The 21,572-nt window shown below is 42.6% G+C and overlaps 2 protein-coding genes across 2 annotated transcripts; one reads left to right on the top strand and one right to left on the bottom strand.

The window, feature by feature from the left end:
* Positions 1-2,887: 2,887 nt before the first annotated feature.
* Positions 2,888-4,985, top strand: LOC120017377 (pyruvate dehydrogenase E1 component subunit alpha, somatic form, mitochondrial-like). Its single transcript, XM_038960127.1, has 7 exons — positions 2,888-2,895; positions 3,354-3,429; positions 3,511-3,684; positions 3,729-3,800; positions 4,209-4,276; positions 4,611-4,717; positions 4,828-4,985. The coding sequence occupies exons 1-7, from the start codon at positions 2,888-2,890 to the stop codon at positions 4,983-4,985; spliced, it is 663 nt and encodes a 220-aa protein (XP_038816055.1).
* Positions 4,986-15,809: 10,824 nt separating this feature from the next.
* prdm8 (PR domain containing 8) lies at positions 15,810-18,096 on the bottom strand. The gene is made up of 3 exons (XM_038960126.1): positions 17,881-18,096; positions 17,263-17,494; positions 15,810-16,927 (listed from the first exon to the last, which is right to left on the bottom strand). Exons 1-3 carry the CDS (start codon positions 18,094-18,096, stop codon positions 15,810-15,812), a joined length of 1,566 nt encoding a protein of 521 aa, XP_038816054.1.
* Between the last annotated feature and the right edge of the window lie 3,476 nt (positions 18,097-21,572).

The raw sequence follows: 21,572 nt of genomic DNA, 5'->3' as shown, positions 1-21,572 counted from the left end.
CCTAGAAATAAAGAACATAGAATGCCCACCCAAATCACACCCTGACCAAACCAAATAGAGACATAAAAAGGCTCTTTAAGGTCAGGGCGTGGGGGAGGGTCTGGGTGGGCATCTATCCGCGGTGGCGCCTCTGGTGCGGGGACCCTCGTCGCCGACTCCGGAGTGGGGACCTTCTCCGCAGGCCCCGGACTGGGGACCCCCACTGGGGACCCCCATTGCGGGCACTGGACTGGGGACCCTCGTTGCCGGCCCCGGACTGGGGACCCTCGTTGCCGGCCCCGGACTGGGGACCGTCGCTGGAGGCTCCGGACTGGAGGCCGTCATTGGAGGCTTCGTGCCATGGGTCATCACTGGAGGCTTCGTGCCATGGGTCATCACTGGAGGCTTCGTGCCATGGATCATCACTGGAGGCTTCGTGCCATGGATCATCACTGGAGGCTTCGTGCCATGGATCATCACTGGAGGCTTCGTGCCATGGATCATCACTGGAGGCTTCGTGCCATGGATCATCACTGGAGGTCTGGAGAGCCGAGCTGGCACAACCCGTCCTGGCTGGATGCTCACCCTAGCCCAACAACTGCGGGGCATTGGCACAGAACGCACTGGGCTGTGAGAGCGCACCGGAGACACTGTGCGTAGAGCCGGCGCAGGATATACTGGGCAGAGGAGGTGCACTGGAGGTCTGGAGCGTAGAGCTGGCACCACCCTTCCTGGCTGAATGCTCACCCTAGCCCGGCAACTGCGGGGTGCTGGCACAGGACGTACTGGGCTGTGGACACGCACCGGAGACACAGTGCGCAGAGCCGGCGCAGGATATCCTGGACCGAAGAGACGCACTGGAGGCCAGATGCGCTTAGCCGGCACCATCCGTCCTGGCTGGATGCCCACTCTAGCCCGGCCGATGCGGGGAGCTGTAATATAGCGCACCGGGCTATGAGTGCGCACTGGAGACACACTGCGCAGAGCCGCATAACATAGGGTCTAGTCACACTCTCCCCACGGTAAGCACGAGGAGTTGGCTCAGGTCTCTAACCTGACTCAGCCAATCTCCTTGTGTGCCCCCCCTCAAAAAAAATTGGAGTGGCTTCTCGTGCTTCCGTGCTAGCCGTGTCCCCTCATAACGCTGGGCCCCCTGTCACGGCCATTAAAAGAACTGGACCAAGGTGCAGCGTGGTGAGCGTACATATTCTTTATTTAATTGAAAAGACGCCGAACAAAACAATAAACACTACAAAAACTAACCGTGAAGCTACAGGCTATGTGCCCTAAACAAAGGTCAACTTCCCACAAACACAGGTGGAAAAAAGAGCTACCTAAGTATGGTTCTCAATCAGAGACAATGATAGACAGCTGTCCCTGATTGAGAACCATACCCGGCCAAAACATAGAAATAGAAAATCATAGAAACACAAAACATAGAATGCCCACCCCAACTCACGCCCTGACCAAACCAAAATAGAGACATAAAAAGGATCTCTAAGGTCAGGGCGTGACACCCCCTTCCTAGCTGCTTCCACCTGTTCCCATGGGAGGCGATCCCTTCCTGCCAGGATCTCCTCCCACGTCCAGGATCCTTTGCCGTCCAGGATGTCCTCCCATGACCAGTCCTCCTTACCACACTACTTGGTCCGTTTGTGGTGGGATGTTCTGTAACGCTCGTCGGAAGGAGACCAAGTTGCAACGTGGTACGTGTTCATGCTTCTTTATTAAATACGAACACCTCATGCCTGAGACTTTTGAAGTAGCCTAATCAGGTTAAAACATTGTAACTGGTTGTGTTTATGCTACATATAAAATAGAATACATTTTAAACGTTAAATGATAAACATTTGGGCTATATTGAAGCTTTAGGTTCTTGTTGTGTGAGGAGTCGCTGCTCGGATGGGAGAGGAGGCAGAGCGTGCATTAAGCTTTGAATAACTAGGAGAACGAAGATCTGCAACAGAAGTATATCAGAAGTAAAAATACAGCTAGACTGGCCTGCTACTGTGCCTTTCCAGAACTTATAAACTGTCGAGAATAGACCCACAACTGATCCAAATGGAATGAAACATTCAAATCACAAGGCTTTTGCGCCGTCATTCAAATGACATTTCCACTGCAGCCTAGAGTAATATGTTGTACTCACTTGAAAGCAATAATGCAATTATTCATTGCATTGTGGTGTGGTAGGCTAGTCTAGGTAGGATCATTGTATTGTCCCTACATCAATAGGGACAACACAGCATTTTGAGCTGTGTCTTCACTGTTATTTCGTGTGCAATGATGCACCTGGCCTCTCCGCTGCCTATCAGCTGTTCCTGTTTGTTCTTGGGGGATCCTTTTGAAAATTGATGCAGCTTCGAATGCTTTTATTTGTGTTACGATTGCTATTTAGCCTATTGCAGATCTGGACAAACGATCCACCTACCACTATTGTCACTATGAATGGTGGATGGAGGACAGGATAGACAGTTAGACTGGTAGACTAAATTTACCTGTGGTATGGTAAAAGTTAGCACATGGAAAAGCGTCGTGTATAAGGGAAGTACCAAAACACCTTTATAAAGGGTGCATGCAAGCAGATTAGACAATTTGGCTAGAATGGAAGAAATGATATAGTAAAACCTGCAAAAGAGCGAATGTAAACTATGGAAAAAATGCACTACCCTCTCCTGTACCTAATAAAAAAACACACAACCCTCCCCAAAGTAAAAAATATTTGACACCCCCTATTTTGACCACCCCTACCCCAGTAAATTTCAATCTGTTCCCTAGATGAAGTTGTACACTTTCAGCTTTTTGTATTTTGTATTGGAATACCAAGACATTTGTCGTACGCATACTTCTGACAATGCTTTGATATGCGTGTGTATAGTGATAATGTTTACATCCATCACTCGGCAACATGTTATGGTACTAAAGTCGGGCACAGATCCTGAAGCTGTGCAGTGCAGGAACACAGGACTGTCCAGCTGTCCCTTTTGTGTAAAGAAGTCGTCAGCAGACTATCCAACTATTGTGACTCGTTTCCAGAGTCACAATTAAACAGTGGTGAGACATGGAGGTATGTGATCACTTTCCATCATTTGTGTAGGTGATTATGATGATGATGTGTGAAACTATGTTACTGTGTTCATTTAAAGGGACAATCCGGGATTGGTACTATCAATTTGTGGACTGTAAAATTCTTGATATATAGCCATTGATTCATGAAGAATGTAATTTCTAAATGCTTCATTAGCTTATCAATTGTCTTACCGCATCATAACCCAAAATATAAGCTTGTTCTCACAACCTGTGTGTGTGTGTGTGTGTGCGCGCGCGCACGTGCGTGCGTTTGTGTGTGTGTCTGCAGGTTCCATTTGGGGCAGGTGTGCACTAGCCTGTCAGTACCAGGGTAACAACCAGGTCTGTGTGATGCTGTACAGAGACGGAGCAGCCAACCATGTGAGACTTGTTCTATCTATCTAACGGTTGCAGTAGTCATCTTCATCATCATCATCGACTCTCCTCCTCTTGTCCAATCAGGGCCAGATCTTTGAGTCTTTCAACATGATGTCTCTATGGAAGCAGTGTATCTTCATCTGTGAGAAGAACAAGTTTGGCATGGGAGCGCATGTGGAGAGGTCTTCTGCTAGCACTGAGTACTTCAAGAAACAATATTCTTGGCCTCATGGTAGGACACACACACAATCAGTGAGTGTACAGTATCTCTGCAATATTGACCTTCCTAACTCTGGGTATAGGTGGACGGTATGGACATTCTGTGTGTGAGGGAAGCCAACAAGTTCGCTGCAGACCACTGCAGAGCCAGGAAGGTGAGCTATGATCGTTTGTAGCGCTTGAGAAGATGAGTTCTGATTGGTGCAGAGATGAGAATGTTATAAGGGGTTTAAGAGCTTGAAGAGTGCTAAGAATCACCTTGTCTCAGACAGTCTAATCTCAGAGCGATGATCAGCTTCTAGTCTCGCACCAGTGTCTCTTCCCTGACAGAGGGAGGCTATGTGACCAACTCTGAGACACTCTGTGGAAGAGACTCCGGTACAGAGCTGCAACTGGTCCCCGTTTAATCACTACTGACACTCCGTGTGTACTGCAGGGCCAAAAATCATAGATATAGGAAGATGCTGAGAAACTGCTGCTCCAATAGAAATCCCTGATCAGCAGTGTCATGGCGGTGTTGGCTACCTTGTTGAGTTTCTTGGTTTTGGAAACCTCTCTGGCAGGGTCCTATTGTCATGGAGTCGGAGACCTACTGTTACCATGGACACAGCATGAGCGACCCTGGGGTTAGGTGAGATGTGATCTCTGTCCTCTGACCCTGTGACCGTTATCTGACCCCGGGTCTCTCTCCTCCCCCTCACTCCTCCTCTACTCTTTCTCTCATCCCTTATTCTGTTCTGTTTTAGCCTGACCCACCTTCTTGTGTTGCCACTCTCCCTCACTCCCTATTTGAACCTGTCTAGACACCCATTTAGTGCGGTATTGGTTTGGGATACATCCTATTACTCTAGCACCGCTTCCTTTCCAGGGCTCTGTCGCTCTCTCTCTCATCGACCAAGGGCTGGAGCTGAACCCTGCTAATCAGGTCTAACCCCTCTGCCTGTGTGAGATTTAACTTCCTGGAGCAACCATATCCGTGACGAGATCCAGGAAGTGCGCAGTAAGAGTGACCCCATCACTATGCTGAAGGAATGCATGCTGTCCAACAACATGGCTTCTGTGAAGGAGCTCGAGGTACACACACTTTCACCAACACGCACGCACACACACAGACACACAAACACACACACACAGGTGGTCCAAGTGCTCAAATCTGATTTTTTATTCCCTCCTTCAGTCCTTAAGAAATAGATGTAAAGATCAGGAAGGTGAACAAGAACGGGGCCCAGTTTGACCCAGAGCCGCCATTGGACGAGCTCTGCAACCACATCTTCGCCAACAAACCGCCCATGGAGGTACGCCGGACCAACCCCTGGGTCAAACTAAAGTCTGTCAGCTAGACACACACACACACACATATGGACCAAACTACAGTCCATCAGGTACACATCCTCTTCAACCCTCTGCCACATCAACCCCTGGGTGAAAGTCTACTCCTCCTCTCTTCTTATCCTCCTTCTCTAATTCCCTTCTCCCACATTAGGAGATGAGATCGTGGTTAGAGTTGAGTCTGTAGCAGTATTATAAACCAGTTCATCACCTCTGACCCTGTGATGTCACTGGTATTTATTCACAATATGTACTGTGTAGTGTATAATATGTGTTCTCCTGATACTGAGGGATTGGTCTAACCAACCTGATTCAGCATATCAACCTCTCATCAAGACTTTGATACGCTGTATCATGTGTGTTAATGCTGATATGTAAGCTTGCACACCCTATAGCTCTCCAGGAACAGGGTTGTCCACCCCTGGCTTGGGGAGTGTGTGGAGGGTCTGTCTCTGTTTTTAAGAGTTTACTATTTGTACAGTACCAGTCAAAGGTTTGGACACACCTACTCATTCAAGGGGTTTTCTTTATTTTTACTATTTTCTACATTGTAGAATAATAGTGAAGGCATCAAAACTATGAAATAACACATATGGAATCATGTAGTAACCAAAAAAGTGTTATTATATGAAAATATATTTTAGATTTTAGATTCTTCAAAGTAGCCACCCTTTGCCTTGATGACAGCTTTGCAAACTCTTGGCATTCTCTCAACCAGCTTCATGAGGTAGTCACCTGGAATGCATTTCAATTAACAGGTGGGCCTTGTTAAAAGTTCATTTGTGGAATTTCTTTCCTTCTTAAAAACCTAATAGGCCTAGGCGTCCCGCTAGCGGGACAACTTCCGGTGAAACTGGAGGGCGCGCAATTCAATAAATAATCATAAAAATTATGGATATAAACATTTAGGTACATATAAGTGTCTTATATCGGTTGAAAGCTTAAATCTAACTGCACTGTCTGATTTACAGTAGCTATTACAGCGAAAACATGCCATGTGATTGTTTTAGAATGGCGCCCCACATCAAAATATTTTTCCACCTGCACAGGTTTCATAAATTCACAAACAGCGATTAAATATTCACTTACTTTTTGAAAATCTTCCTCTGATTTGTCATCCAAAGGGTTCCAGCTATAACATGTAGTGTCGTTTTGTTAGATAAAATCCTTCTTTATATCCCAAAAAGTCAGTTTAGTTGGCGCCATTGATTTGAGTAATCCACTCGTTCAACATGCAGAGAAAGGAATCCAAAAATCTACCCCTAAACTTTGTTTCAACAAATCAAAAACGTTTCTATATACTCCTCAGATACCTTAAAATGTAATCAAACTATAATATTTCTTATGGAAAGAAGTATGTTCAATAGGAAACCTATTTTAGCAGGTGCAAATTGACAAGAGTACAAATTTCCAAGACTGAATTTCCAAGACTGTGTCCCTGTACTAAACTGATATTTCTTATTTGTTTTTGAAGTTACAAGCCTGAAACCTTGAACATAGACTACTGACACCCAGTGGAAGCCATAGGAATTGCATCCAGGGAGCTAATTCTCAGTATGACCTTATACTTGCCATTCTAAGAGGATGGTCTCTCAACAACAAAAATTCTGGTTGGTTTTTCTTTGGATTTTCTCCTACCATATCTATTGTGTTATATTCTCCTACATTATTTTAACATGTCTACAAACTTCAAAGTGTTTTCTTTCTAATGGTACCAATTATATGCATATCCTGGCTTCAGGGCCTGAGCAACAGGCAGTTTACTTTGGGCACATCATTCAGACGGAAATTGAGAAAAAAGGGGCCTAGCCCTAAGAATTAATGCATTTGAGCCGATCAATGATAATCAATATTGTGTTATTGTGTTGCACCTTTAACTAATAGCCTAAAAAATTAACAACTCTTACAAATAAAGTAAAAAGACTTAACTTTGTATTGGCTTTATTAAGACATCCTCTATATCAAATTTGAGCCAGACTGCCCAGCCAGCCCGAGCTGCCTGCATGCCCGTCATAACTCAACTCTCTCCCCAAAACATCTTCCTTCTAGTCTTTTTTTTTTTTGTCTCAAGGGAAAGGTTTGGAAAAGAAAAGTTCAATAAAAACACACAAGCACGCGTACATTAACACACAGAATTAGGATCTTAGTGAAACATTCCTTATTGGTTTCAGGTGTGTTAGGCCAAGGCCAGAGTGACAACAGTACACCAGACTCCCAGGGCCAGGACTGAGCACCCCAGCAGTTAGGAATTGTCTAAATAGCTATCTCCCCTTACGTGGGCATGTTTTCAATACAGGCTCCTTTTGTTTGTATAGTAGTCCATATAAGGCATCCAGGCCTTATAAAAGTTGCACAGTATACCCTTAATCTTGTAATAAGTCAAATCTAGTGATACATAACTTGATATTTCTTCCATCCATTGTGGGAGGATAACCAACCTTCCAATTAATGGCAATGCATTTCTTAGCCGCTATAAATGCTTGGTGACATAGTTTCGTCTGATAACAGTCTCCAGTATCAACATTTCCAAGCAAACAAAAACAGGGAGAAGGGAGAATCTGTAGACATGCAGAGATAAAAGAACATACTCTTTGCCAGAATTCAGCCAGCCTTCACAAGACCATGACATATACAAATACAGTATGTCCCCTTTAGTGTTTTACACCTCCAGCAGAATAATTACATTTCTGAGTGCATGTAATTCATTTTCAGTGGCATGTAGTACGTTCTATGGATGGTTTTAGACTGCAGTCATTTATGTCAGATTATATGAACACGACTGGACATCCTAACACATCTGCATCCATTCATCATCAGTAACAGCGTCTCCCAGGTCTTCCTCACATTTTTGCGTTACATGCTTTGTGTCAAAGCCTCTATCTACCCTTGATACAGTTTGGAAATCAACTTTAGAGGTTTGTCAGACTGCCTTGAAATAGGTTCAATCTTTGAAGCGTCTTACTTGTCCAGTGTTTGCTGCACAGAGAAAATAAAATGTTCACCTCTGCACCGTCACAGACTGGTCATCCCCCTGTCAAAATCTGATCCTGCTCAGATGAGGCATGACAAAGAATTATCTTGGTGTACATTTATACATTATATTATGCAAGAATAGAATCAATGGTTCAACAATTGAAATGACCATGATTCCCAGATCCCAGACTGTAGTCTACCCATCAACTCAAGATGGAACTTTGTATCCAGTCACTGATTGTTATAATTTACTGCAAAATTCACCTGAGCTCTGTAGACTGGTCTTCCCTGGCTGTCTGAACCTGCAGGAACACCTGTCACCATCTGATCCAGCTAAGACTTGATGAGCATAGTGTTTTGTGGAGCTGTTTATACCGTGTCAGTGTGAAAAGTAGTGAATTAGCTGGGGAAACTGACAGATCAATAACGTTAAATTCCTATACTGACAAATAAAAATAAGTTCCGAATATAAGTATTCAATCGTTTGGCCGCTGGTTTCATCATTTGATTCAGGCCTAGTATGATTGAGAAAAAAATAATTGCTCAAGTTAGTGAGCTAGCTAGCTAGCTAACGTTAGCCAACTTTTGTCTGGTTCTAGCCAATGTACAATGTACATTATGTACATGATCATATTTACTTCTGTTGAAACGGGACAAAACAAAGGCTACAAAACATTTCCATACATACAACAGCTGTTAGATACTGCTACCTGACAGATAGCTAGTTAGAGGCTAGCTATCTGAACTGGCTGTGGTAGCTACTACCTAACTAGCTGCTAGTAGTTCATTCACAATGAGTCTCAGACAGTTTGCAATGGAACAAACCAGAGGGGGGCATCGTTTACTACCTAAATTATTGGGATAATCTCATTACCACCAGTATTTGGAATACATTGAGCTCATTGACAAAACAGACCATGGGACGCCTTTTCACAAGGAGATGTATTTGTCAAAGGTTTGCAGTAAGCTATGCGATTATATTGGAGACAGGTTTATAGCAGTGAATGTCATCTATTCGTTTACTGTTATAGTATTTCTAAGTACCAGCCAAATAGCAACCAGGGAAACTAATTGCTCTCACTTTATGATAGAAAATTCCGATTTTTCTGCCTGACTGTGGTGCTCTTTACCTGAATTGTAATTATCGCTTTATAATTCCTTGCAAAGATTTGAGAGCCAATATTGAGTGAGTTTTGCAACTTAAGTCCCGCCCCTGTGTCTACATCACATGTTTTCCGGTGTCCCTTTTGGTATAAACACCGAAGAGATGGACATACTTCTACTTGCTGCTACTACTTGCTATTCTACTTGCAAGGGCCCGTTTTGTGCTTTTATTTCGAGTTTTGCAATGCACAATATGTCCATGTTTCAAAGAAACATGGAGAAAGATTTGGGACCGGTGAAGGAGACCGGAATGGGGCCACTGCCGGTGTGTGTGTCCCGCCAATTGTCCGAAAACTGGATTGGCTTCGTGTTTATGTGAGACATCTTCAGACAGACACCAATATGCCAGATGTGGTATGTACTCTTGTCATGCAGCCAAATCCTTTGGTACAGTGTGTGTGTTTGTGATCGTGTGTTTAAATCAGCTCTTTTCTGGATGGGATACATTGTGAGTGGGAAATATTTGTTGCCTGTGTTATCATAATGATCAGCACTGCTAGTTCAAACATCTGAAAACAGACACTGTGGTGTATGTGTGATAATTAAATCGATATGTTTATGAAATCATTTATTTTGAATAAGTATTTTATATCAAAGGAGCCCATGGAGATTATTTCAAGATTTTTATTTCACCTTTATTTAACCCGGTAGGCTAGTTGAGAACAAGTTCTCATTTACAACTGCGACCTGGCCAAGATAAAGCAAAGCAGTGCGACACAAACAACAACACAGCGTTACACATGGAATAAACACACGTACAATCAATAACACAATAGAAAAAAAGTCTATATACAGTGTGTGCAAATGGCATGAGGAGGTAAGGCAATAAATAGGCCATAGTAGCGAAGTAATTACAATATAGCAAATTAACACTGGAGTGCTAGATGTGCAGATGATGATGACGAATATGTAGCGAGAGCCAGCCGACGAGAGCATACAGGTCACAGTGGTGGGTGGTATATGGGGCTTTGGTGATAAAACTGATGGATGGCACTGTGATAGACTGCAGTTTGCTGAGTAGAGTGTTGGAGGCTATTTTGTAGATGACATCACCAAAGTCGAGGATCGGTAGGATAGTCAGTTTTACGAGGGTATGTTTGGCAGCGTGAGTGAAGGAGGCTTTGTTGCGAAATAGGAAGCCGATTCCAGATTTAATTTTGGATTGGAGATGTTTAATATGAGTCTGGAAGGAGTTTATAGTGTTGTATGGCATTGAAGCTCGTTTGGAGGTTTGTTAACACAGTGTCCAAAGAAGGGCCAGGTGTATGCAGAATGATGTCATCTGCGTAGAGGTGGATCAGAGAATCACCCACAGCAAGAGCGACATCGTTGATATATACAGAGAAAAGAGTCGGCCCGAGAATTGAACCCTGTGGTACCCCCATAGAGACTGCCAGAGGTCCGGACAACAGGCCCTCCGATTTGACACACTGAACTTTATCTGAGAAGTAGTTGGTGAACTAGACAATGCAGTCATTTGAGAAACCAAGGCTGTTGAGTCTGCCGATAAGAATACTGTGATTGACAGAGTCGAAAGCCTTGGCCAGGTCGATGAAGACTGCTGCACAGTACTGTCTTTTATCGATGGTGGTTATGATATCGTTTAGTACCTTGAGCGTGGCTGAGGTGCACCCGTGACCAGCTCGAAAACCGTATTGCACAGAGGAGAAGATACGGTGGGATTCAAAATGGTCAAGGATTTTGTTTAACTTGGCTTTCGAAGACTTTAGAAAGGCAGGGCAGGATGGATATAGGTCTGTAACAGTTTGGGTCTAGAGTGTCACCCACTTTGAAGAGGGGGGTGATCGTGGCAGCTTTCCAATCTTTAGGGATCTTGGACGATACGAAAGAGAGGTTGAACAGACTGGTAATAGGGGTTGCAACAATGGCTGATAATTTTAGAAAGAGAGGGTCCAGATTGTCTTGCAATGTATTGGAGTGTATTTTCCATCTGCTTGTAGGTGTTGTTTTGGACAGCCCAGAGACAGAGCTGAGCCCCGAGGGCCCATCTACAGGTGGTTTATCACCCCTTGGCTCATCATCTCCCTGGACTGGTTCACCACCTCCCCGGCCTCTCTCCCCAACGCCCAGCCCCTTCTCACCAACTCCCAATGCACTGTTCAGGTGCACCCTTGCTCTCTGCCCTGCAACTCCATCAACCTCCACCCCATCTCCCGACTGAGGTCCATTTGCCAGAAGAGGAAGACACATGAGGATCCTTTGTACAATGATATTATGCAGTGGATATAAGTTAAGGAGAAGTTTTCTTTTTAACAACCAAATCTCTATTTTTTTATGTCAATGGAATGTTATAGAAGGGTCCGGAAAAAACCTGAACAAACGCTCCAAAAACACCCAAATATTGTATGTCCTTTTAGAAACGGCAAAGCTCTGAGTATAGTAATGCAGGTCTTTACATGTTGTACACATGAAATTAAGGTCTTTACATGTTGTACACATGAAATTGCGTCATTCTGAATTTTATCCGCAACTTCATATTCCATTGTGTCTGGACCCTTCTACAGAATGCCATTTATATCAAAAATAGAGATTTGGTTATAAAAAAGCGAATTCTCTTTTGAAGAAATGGCAGCGGGAGCTAGAGAAACGGCAGCAGTGTCCAGCAAAGGCCATCTACAACCTCGTGGTGCCATGGATGGTGTCTACTCCTCCTGATCCATGTCTCCCGTTTGTCAGGGACATGACGATGTACTTTCACAGGAACCATCGATCAGTGCTGTGTTATTTTCTCATTCACATGTTTCAAATGTGGTGGGTAATTTACTGGTGTTTACTTTGTGCTTTTTCTCTTATTTCCCCCTTCATCACATGAGAGCACGGTCTTCTTAATGCATCTTTTGTTTGACACGGCAAAGTGCTCTTCTTATTGGCACCCTGTGTTTTACGTCGTTTTAAATTGCAGTCACTCAGTGAACGACATGTCTGTTGATGAGGTAAATGTCTTGAGGGTCTTGCCTTATTGTCTAGAGCTGGACAGCCGTTCTCACCCATGCGCCACACATGTACCAGAGCAGGAAAGTCCTCATTGAAAGGCCACTATACACATAACACAAGGTGAGGTAAATGTCTAGACTCCCAAAAAATATCTGAAAAAATAAAACAACATAGGGATGAAGCGATTACCATAATGACAATCTTTAGTGTGGATAACATTTTCAACTCTACGGATAGTTTTGTAACAAAAACTCTGGTCTTGGCACGTGCACTCTAGCCAACAGCTGGCATATAGCCAACAGCTAGTCTATATGATGAAATTATTATGGATAAGAGCAAGAATATGTTGTATTTGTCAAACGGCAGTTAAGCATAGATCATTATCATGACACCAGAATCAGACCTTCGATATTTATTGTAAAGGAGATCACCGTGCACTTTCACCGCCCTGTGAAGTCGATCATAAAGTATTTTAATCTGTAGCCTAATAAACTGCACGGTTTCCCGAGTCGTAGTGGGAGGACCACACAACATATCATCGCATGACTCCAATTTACCTTCGATATGATGGTCATTCTATCAATATTTCCGCATAAATGCGTTCCCACCACCATTTCTCGCCCAATTAAATTTCCCGACACAAAAATATGGGTGGGGCTAGGTCTACATAAGGGTGCTATTTTTTTTTTCATTCACAAAAGCTCTGACGAAGGCCCTGAGGTCGATACGTAAGCTTATTAAAGATCAGTGATGCTATCAAGAGCAGTGTGCGGTTTCCTTTTCATTCACCGACACAAAAAGATCCCACCATGTCCCACCATGTCTGTCGGCATTTATAAACTTCCGCCTTCCATCACAGCTGTCTTGATTTTTTTTTTTATACACGGTATGACTAGTCTCATAAAAACAATAGATGGAAACGTGGTTATTGTCCCAATACTTTTGGAGCTCACTACAACAGACAGCTCAGCAAACTAAATGCTGAAAGTGGTTTCCTAGTTAAACATGCATCCAAACAAAAATAATGAATAGCAGTTTGGCTTACTATACCGACACAACTGCGAATGTGAACGAATGAATGCAAACAGAACAAAACAGCGGTACCAAGTAGGCATAGTAAACAAAATATCACATCGATAAAGGCAAGACACAATCTATATTTAGGCTAGTTACATTAACAATAAACAAACGCAATAAACAAATGGCGAATAGAGATCCAAATAACCCAAACATAGCCTACATCCGCGAGCTGCAGCCATGCACAGTTGTCTTGCCAAACAAATAGGCCTATAAGACCGCTTCAAACATGAAAAACCATGCCGCTCATGAGTACAGCAACACGTTACGATATGGCAGCTTACGATGAACACGTTTCCAATACGTACAGTTCCATTTACAACCACGAAATACCAATAGGCTACAAAGAAATAACAAAATAGAATGTATCTATTTCTATGATGAAACATACCGATATGTAGCTAGACCCAAGGGCGTAATTTGGGTTCTGACATTGGAATTATATTGAATTCTGCTTATATCATCTATACCACAAATGCCGACACAATTGAGTGCTTTTGAAAAGGAAGTGACTGGTTGCGGCGAAATCTCGACTGCGCTCTATCAGCACCATGGACAGCGCCCTACACACTAACGCAAGGCTGTTGAATAGCTTGCTTGCTATGGAAGTCATTTTGCCATTCATACTCTCGATTTTTGCTGAAATGACGCCACTGGCTATACCACCAAGATGTTGATCAAAACCAACAAGCTAGATTGTTTTTCTGAGTAATCGATCATTCCATTCTCCTCGAAATATTATTGTAACATCCCCTTCAAATGCCAGTTGGATTAGATGAGCTTTCCTCGGTTGTAGCGTGTTTCTTCTGTGCTGACTGAACACATTTGTCAAAGTGGAAAATGAGTTTTCGCATGTAGCTGTGGACGCCCCACTCATGTGCCCTATGATTTAGTTTTGAATATCGTGTGACATGCATGTGGCATTGTGAGGTATGGTGCTAAACACCTTCGCAAGTTAATTGTCTTTTCGGAGACACAGATTTTGCGCCAACCTGTCACTCAAACATTTGAACTTTTGGCTATTTTTATACAGGGACATCAAAGCAAAACTGAGGGGACACAAGTTTGGGGAACAAGTTTCAACTGGGGGGGGGGGGGGGGGGGTAATCCACAACAGTGTTTTTGGGAAGCAGCGCTTGTGGATTTGACAGCGCAGTTCCACTTCGTCAAACATCAGCTATGCGGATTTCGGGTAAAGTGGATCTGATTAAATCGGGCCCAAGTGATTAAGACTGTTCTCGCTGTCACCTTGTAAATTATGTCTTATTAGCTTGATGGTTGAAGACATGAGTCAGACTATTGTGAATGAGATTAACAAAAAAAAAAAAGTTGTTTTTTTTTACAACGTAATTAGTTGATGTTTTTCAGCACTATAATGAATTGCCTTATAACACCTTGACCAGTATTGTTGGTTTGGGTACTAGCCCCATCTGGCCTCATAGATGATTCGTTACTCACCTTTAAACAAGGTAAAAAGAACAGCAAGCATCTCGGAATGAGATTGAGGCTACTGGACTCACTGGCCTCTGCTTTGGAGGAAAATTGGTGGCTAATGCCACCTGTTGGAATAGAAGCGATTTACGGCAATGACGTCTCAAACATATGACAGACAACTTGCTAAAATGGTTCTTCAAACAGATGAATGATGTGTTTCCATATTATCACCCACTGTGTTATTTGCAGTCATTTTCATCTGTATATTTTTTATTCAGCAATACATTAAATGGGCCAAAATGAAATGGGACAAATAGTCCAGGTTGTATGTCTTGTGTCACGTATGGGTGAAGCCAGGGAATATAGTGGGTCAAGTAATACAATGTCCATGTGTTTCACACAAAATGTCTTTATGGAAGTTTAAAGAGAACACAGGGCAAGTAGAGTTTGGATTTGATGTTATTCTTTTTTTGTACATCAAAAACAGCTAAATGAATCTACACATCTCTCTCCGTACAAGCTCGGGTAATACTGTATGTCTAGTCAAACAATGTGAGTAATAGACATTGAAAACATGTTTATAACAATCAGAGGTCTATAGCAAGAGCTGCAAGCGACCTTCAGTCTCTCTCTTCAGTCCCACCCTGAGTTTCATAAGGCACGGATCAGACATACCGAGAGCTTGGGACTTTAAGGTTCTATCTGCAAAAATATGATTCTGAGATAAGTGTCTTTAAAGTTCTGAACCCTCATTGGTTTGAATGGTGTCAGTAATTTTGATTGTGTACTGTTTTGAACTTAACAACATTTTAATTGGGGTATTTAGAGTACTATATAGAACACTGAGTAGAACAAGAATGTCAATAACTAAAATTGGACAAAAATGCAGATAGAACCTTATAATCCCAATTACACACAATATTCCTATCACCCACTGTGCAGATAATAAAAATGAATATGTTGTGTATTCAATTTCGTATTCTGTGGACATCTAGTGGACACTGTGTGCAATCCTGAATGAGCACCTGCGTGCCCAAATACGCCCTAATGCGTAATGATCGATAATCACAAGTGGATGGTCCTACATTAAGATGTTAGTGACTTCAAATTGTCATTAAATGCTTAATTACTCTAAATTACTCTGTTCTACTCTTTTAATTACATACAGTATGTCCGATGTCGTTTTCTTTAAATATACGTTTTCTAATGGCTTTTCTTATGCCCAATGGGTTTTAATTGTGCGATGTCATGTGACGTGAAAGGTGGTGCCGTTCCCGGAAGAACTCGTGGCAGATAGGGCAGGTGAGTTTCTCCTCTCGCCTCCTCCTCACCTGGGACTCCGCCGCGAACTCCTTCTTGTGGTGCGAGCGCATGTGTAACACTAGGTCAGACGTCATGCGGAAGGAGAGGTTACACTTGGCGCACCAGTTTTGCACTGACACCCCAATGGAGGTAAACGTTGGTGGAAGAATTGTTAAAGACGACGTGGTTTGTAGTTGGTCTCCAATGCTCCTGGACCAGTGCTCTGGCGCGTACGGGAAAGCGTTTCCATTAACCGGTGTGGGTAGGGTCTGTGCGCGAGGTAAATCACCATTCAACATATTAGTAGCCAACAGATTGTTGTATCCCAGAACCGTCTTTGAGGTAAAAACGTCTCTCACTTCCTCTAGGCGGTTCAATGGAGCAGGTAATGTGTTGGATGGGTGCGCTGTAGAACCGTTAGAAGTCCTTTTACAGGGTTTACAGAAAGCGCTTTTCTGCTCCTCCGCTCCACTGCGCAGAACGAATGAAAAGGCACTGCTGTTGCTGTTTGCGTTTAAATCAGCACTCATCTCCCGCACTGTCTCAGAATCAGCCTCCGTAGGCTTTTCTTTCTCGTGCGTAAAACTCATTTTCGCTGCTCCAACCTCTGTAAACGCACTATTTTTACATTCCACATGGTCCTTTTTGAGCTGGTACTTCTCCGCCTTCAGTTTCAAGGCAGAGCCAGTTGACTCTGGCGCAGTGAGGTGGTCTTCTCTGGTTACCTGTGTGATGTTGTTGTTGTTCGATATGTTGGTTTTCTCAAGTAGAACAGGTTTCCTCCATCGGGGATAACCCGTCTCCTCGTGTTTCCATTTCCGCGGGGAAATCTCAGCGTCTTCACTGGCGCCGTATCTTTTATGTTCCAGATCCCTGGCGATGTTGTGGAAGTCTGTGACGCGTCGTTGCCGCTTTATCTCCATGTGTTTGTGTTCGTAGGCCTCTCTGCTCAGCGCGTCATACTTCACCTGCGCGCACAGGAAGCGGCAGTGGGCCAAATAGGGATGCTCATTCTTGAAGACCTGGTTACATGTTGCGCATTTAAGCTCTGTGAAGAGATATACAATTTGTTCGTTAATATGTACATTACAAAACACATTGGGGAAAAATTAAGTCAGACATAAACTAATCAATTAATAACAATAGTCCACATATATTCTCTCTGAAAAGTTTCAGTCGTTTCCTCTTCCTCTGTCTTTTCCAATTTGCATTACGCATTTACGCAGGCTACAACAAAACTACTGGCAAAATGCCAAAACAACCAAACAACATCGGTAACATTAGTAAGCCTATATGTTGAAATGAGGACGATGATGAAGATTCGGATGGTGACGAAGAGCTGTATTTCTATAGCGCTTTCCCAAGCGTCTATTTCTCTCTCACCTTCATTTTGTCCTCTGGTTAAGATGTCAGTGAAGCCCAGTAGATGTGACAACTCCTGGTCATACCACACCAACAGTTCCTCTTCCTGACGTATGTCCCTGGTGGTCCGGAAATACAGCTGGCCTCCCTTCAGGAACGCTTCCGTGTTCTGTTCCTCCCTGCCACACGCCGCCTGCACCAGCCGCAGCCAGGACAACACTAGAGCAGAGCTCCGCATAGCCTCGGGGTCCACCTGTTGAGAGAAATCATTCATTCATATTAATTCGTAGAGACAACATTGTCAAAATGTCAATGAGGTTCACCTCTCCCCAGTCATAGTGAAAACACTGAATTGATTAGAATTTGTAACGGTGTACATGTGACCAAATGGCATGGTCAATCATTTCCCACGGGTAGCCTATATGGATGGCTACACCAAAACACATATCTCATTGTAGAACTTGTCATTTTGTTGTTGATGTTTTTTAATAAGATTTAGATTTAGTCTATAATTAGCCCATGTTTTTATGAATGTGTGCACTCCCTTCTATATATAGAACAACGTCTAATGTGTTCCTGTGGTATCCTAGCTTGCAAGTTAAATTGTGTTATTAATCAATATTTCAAAAATGAACTTACCCTGAACACGTATGATTTGCTTCTCTTGTCGCGGGATTTGAGCGCTATGAAGGCGATGGTGTCATAGAATGTGTTCTGAAGGATGCACGGGCCGAACTGTGCCCCAGCAGGGATGTTGCGAGTGACGTGCACGCTGGTATAGAGGTCTGTCGCGTGGTGCTGGAGGAATTTACCCTCACTGTTCCAGAGGGAACGAGATAAAAAACTATGGTCCATGGTTAGCCTGTAAGTAAAGACAAAATACGTTAATAACAATGCATTGTTAAAATGAATGTTATTTTATTGACGTCTGATCCAAAGTGTAGGACATTTTAAAGGTGAGGAATAGAGAGTTTGAATATGATGCTTTTGTGAAATAATTGTGAACATGTATTGCATTCTTATATTAAAACGTGGGCCAGATCAATTTGGCTTAAACATGCAAAATCCCAAATAAGTAGCCCTATATAACTATCATTTATGCGATTCGAAAATAGTAGACTAGATCTATGAATAGTGGTTTTGATTCGATTTTCTATTTCTGAATAAATAGGCCTATTCATTTTATCGAAATATTCGTTGTTTTCCATCAGAAATCCATTTTTTAATAGAAAATAGTGCAGACTCCAGACACAATTAGACCTATAGGAAAATATGTTTTTTGGCTAATCATACAGTATCTTTATTATGCCACAATATGAATCACGTTCAATTGTATTACATATACATACTTTTCAATGTTTAAAACCACAGATTTGAGAGTTCATATCCCCGTGGCGCTGCTGTCATTTATAAGTTGTTGTTTTTTATACATTATTTGACTTTTGTATTTTATATTTTTCAACCATACTTTTGAGTGGCAAATTCTGATTTATTATATCATTCAGCTAGATTTCCTCCGATAATGTGTAGCAGGCATGTAATGGATTTGACTTCTAGCATCCTTTGTCTCATTTTTTTCAGCCGGTTTGTCCAATTGTCTCCCCATCTGCGCTGCAACTGCCTCGTTGGTCTACATGCGTCTCTGCTTCGAGTCAGTTTGGTCATATTAATATATTCATTATAGCCACACTGAGATTTGTTGTAAACAATGTCCATTCACAGGTTTTGGTCTGTTCACTTGGGCTGGACGTTGTGTCTATTTTAGTGTAGGCTATAGGCTTTTGATTAATACGGAATATTTCCTCTGGATATATCAAATACAATGCATATTAAATCAAACATTTATATAAAGATGTAGGTATTTTTCCAATAAATGTAATAGCCTAACAATGTCTGATGAGAAGGTCTTCATTCACAAACAAACACCAGTTGTGGCGTAAAGGTTTGCTAGAGATAACACTTTCCCTTTTCCAAAAAAACTACTAATCCAAGAGAACCCAAAACTGTCTGTTGCATGCGCATAGCCCACTCACCGGCTGGTCGTGGAGGTAGCGTGTGGTTCAGTATGTCCGCGAGGAGGCTGGTTATCAGCAGGTACACTGGCCGCTATAACGATTCTCCTTCCTTCGGTTGCTGTTACCGTCTGAGAACGAGAGTGATCACGACAGCGTCTGCCTCGTTACTGACTCTCTGCTCCGCTCACACACACTTAATGGCCGTGTTCGAGAGGATCACAACCGTAATGTATCATGGGTAAATTGTGACTGACTGACTGATCTACAAATATTAATGAGTGGTTATTTATGATGCAAGGTCTTTGTTGATCGGCAGTCGCCTGCAATGTCGGAACAAGCCCATTATCTCCATCAGTGACAGGAGTAGTGAGGCGTGCTGACACACACACACACACACACACACACACACACGCACACACGCACGCACACACAAGCTCTGCCTTACATCAGTCCCTCCAGGGGAACTCTGATTGGTTCTTTTCTGGTTTTACAGTCCGGATAATTAGCAACAGAGGAACTCTGAACTGGTAAAGAGTGTGTGAGAGAGAGAGAGAGAGATACCCATTTTTGCTCAAGGTTGCACAATTCATCGTTAGTATTGTTTAGTAGAGTCGAATTGTTAGTTGCAAAGAGATAACGTTATGCTTCATTTTTACCCAGACGAATTGTTATTAAGTTTTGTTATCCATCTTCTCTGGGAAAACCCATGCAAGTCATGCCGGTGTTGACAAATCGAACATGGAACTAAAATAAAAAGCTATAATTCACTCAAACGATTACTATACATTTCTAATGTTTTTGGTTAGGAGCATGGAAATGAGAAGGCTATGTAGCTATATTAACTCACCATACATGTAGCATACATCGAAATGTATGTTCAATTGCATAAGAATGCTATTCAAATCCACAGAACACTGACACAATATTTCGAAGTGGTCCTATTTCAAATTCCTTTACACCCAGCTGTATGCAGAAGTATTTCCTATGTGTCAGTGATATTTAGTGAAAAAGTATAAGCATTTCATTTTCAATCTTCAAATATCAAATAAATGTTGACATTATCCCTAAATAGTAGGCCACCAACCGAAGCTGAAACATTTCCAATAGTCCCATGGTAGTTATACTGTATTTTACAAATGTCTCAGCCTGGAAGAGATTACTCATATATTTAACCCAACTAAAACCCGTGATGCAGAATAATCCACTAAATTCTCATTAAATAAAAAATAAATCGTTTCCAGTTTAATTTGATGAATAATGCATTTGCCCAGTGGCTAGGCCGGACCCCCTGGATCAGATGGCATTTAGTAAGCTAATGCTCAATTTTACATTTAGCCCGTGAAAATGAACCAGTAGCCTATCGTTATTATCACCTCAGTGAGAGGCCAATTTGTCATTCTCTTTTCTTCAACAGAGCTAATGCTTTTCCTGAAACTCAAATACATGTACTACCAATCATTATTTAGTCCATGTCATACATTCGTTGAAATATGACGCGTGGGGACATTTATGAATTGTGTTAAATATGTATTTCTTTACTTTTTTGCCTCCACATCTCTATAATCCAGTCAATTCAGCATCCCTTGTTTTAATCAGACATTTTGGCTGAATCATATTGAGTAGACTTGTGAAGAACAGCGTTTCACCGGAAAGATGTTCTCATCTAACTAAACAATAAGATGTCAGAACACCTCTCCTCCGATACTCGATTCACCCCGACTACACTAATTGGTGGTTGGCATAAATGAAATCTGTGCCCGGGGGGGTGTGTGCCTCGCCACCGCCGCTAACTGGTATGCCCTCATCTGATACGCTCGACATCCAGACGTGGGGTGGAGTAAGAATTACAAAACATCTATTTTTTTATACGTGTAATTGCGTTTTTAAATTAACTTTATGTAATTGCAACTTTTAACAAGCATAACAATACATATTTTGCTGTTTCAATCTTAACCCCACCCCCCCCCCCCCCATCCATTCCCAAGGCGCCATGATCTCAAAGCACAACCTGTACAGCAACTAAAACAAGTGGATCTCAAGTTGAACTTTTTATGCACGGCAATTGATGTTAAAGTCCACATCTCTCATCGTCCGTCATGTTTTTGTAGGGCGGGGGAGAAAGAGGCACTTTCTTGTGCATAGTGAAATGTGAATAGTTTCCTATATCTTTGTTGCCTATTTAACTTCCCAACCTGTTATAGGGCTATCGGGATATTCATTATGATGATTTTTATCCCGGAAATGGGAAGTATTCTGGCTGATCAGTGCCTGTCTAAGAAATCTTGAGCTGAGTCCTGTCCTCCACAACACCACCAG

The sequence above is a fragment of the Salvelinus namaycush genome, chromosome 22 (assembly GCF_016432855.1).
Source record: "Salvelinus namaycush isolate Seneca chromosome 22, SaNama_1.0, whole genome shotgun sequence".
Lineage (NCBI taxonomy): Eukaryota > Metazoa > Chordata > Actinopteri > Salmoniformes > Salmonidae > Salvelinus > Salvelinus namaycush.
Note: the sequence above shows the minus strand (reverse complement) of the source record. Positions and strands in the feature narration are given on the sequence as shown.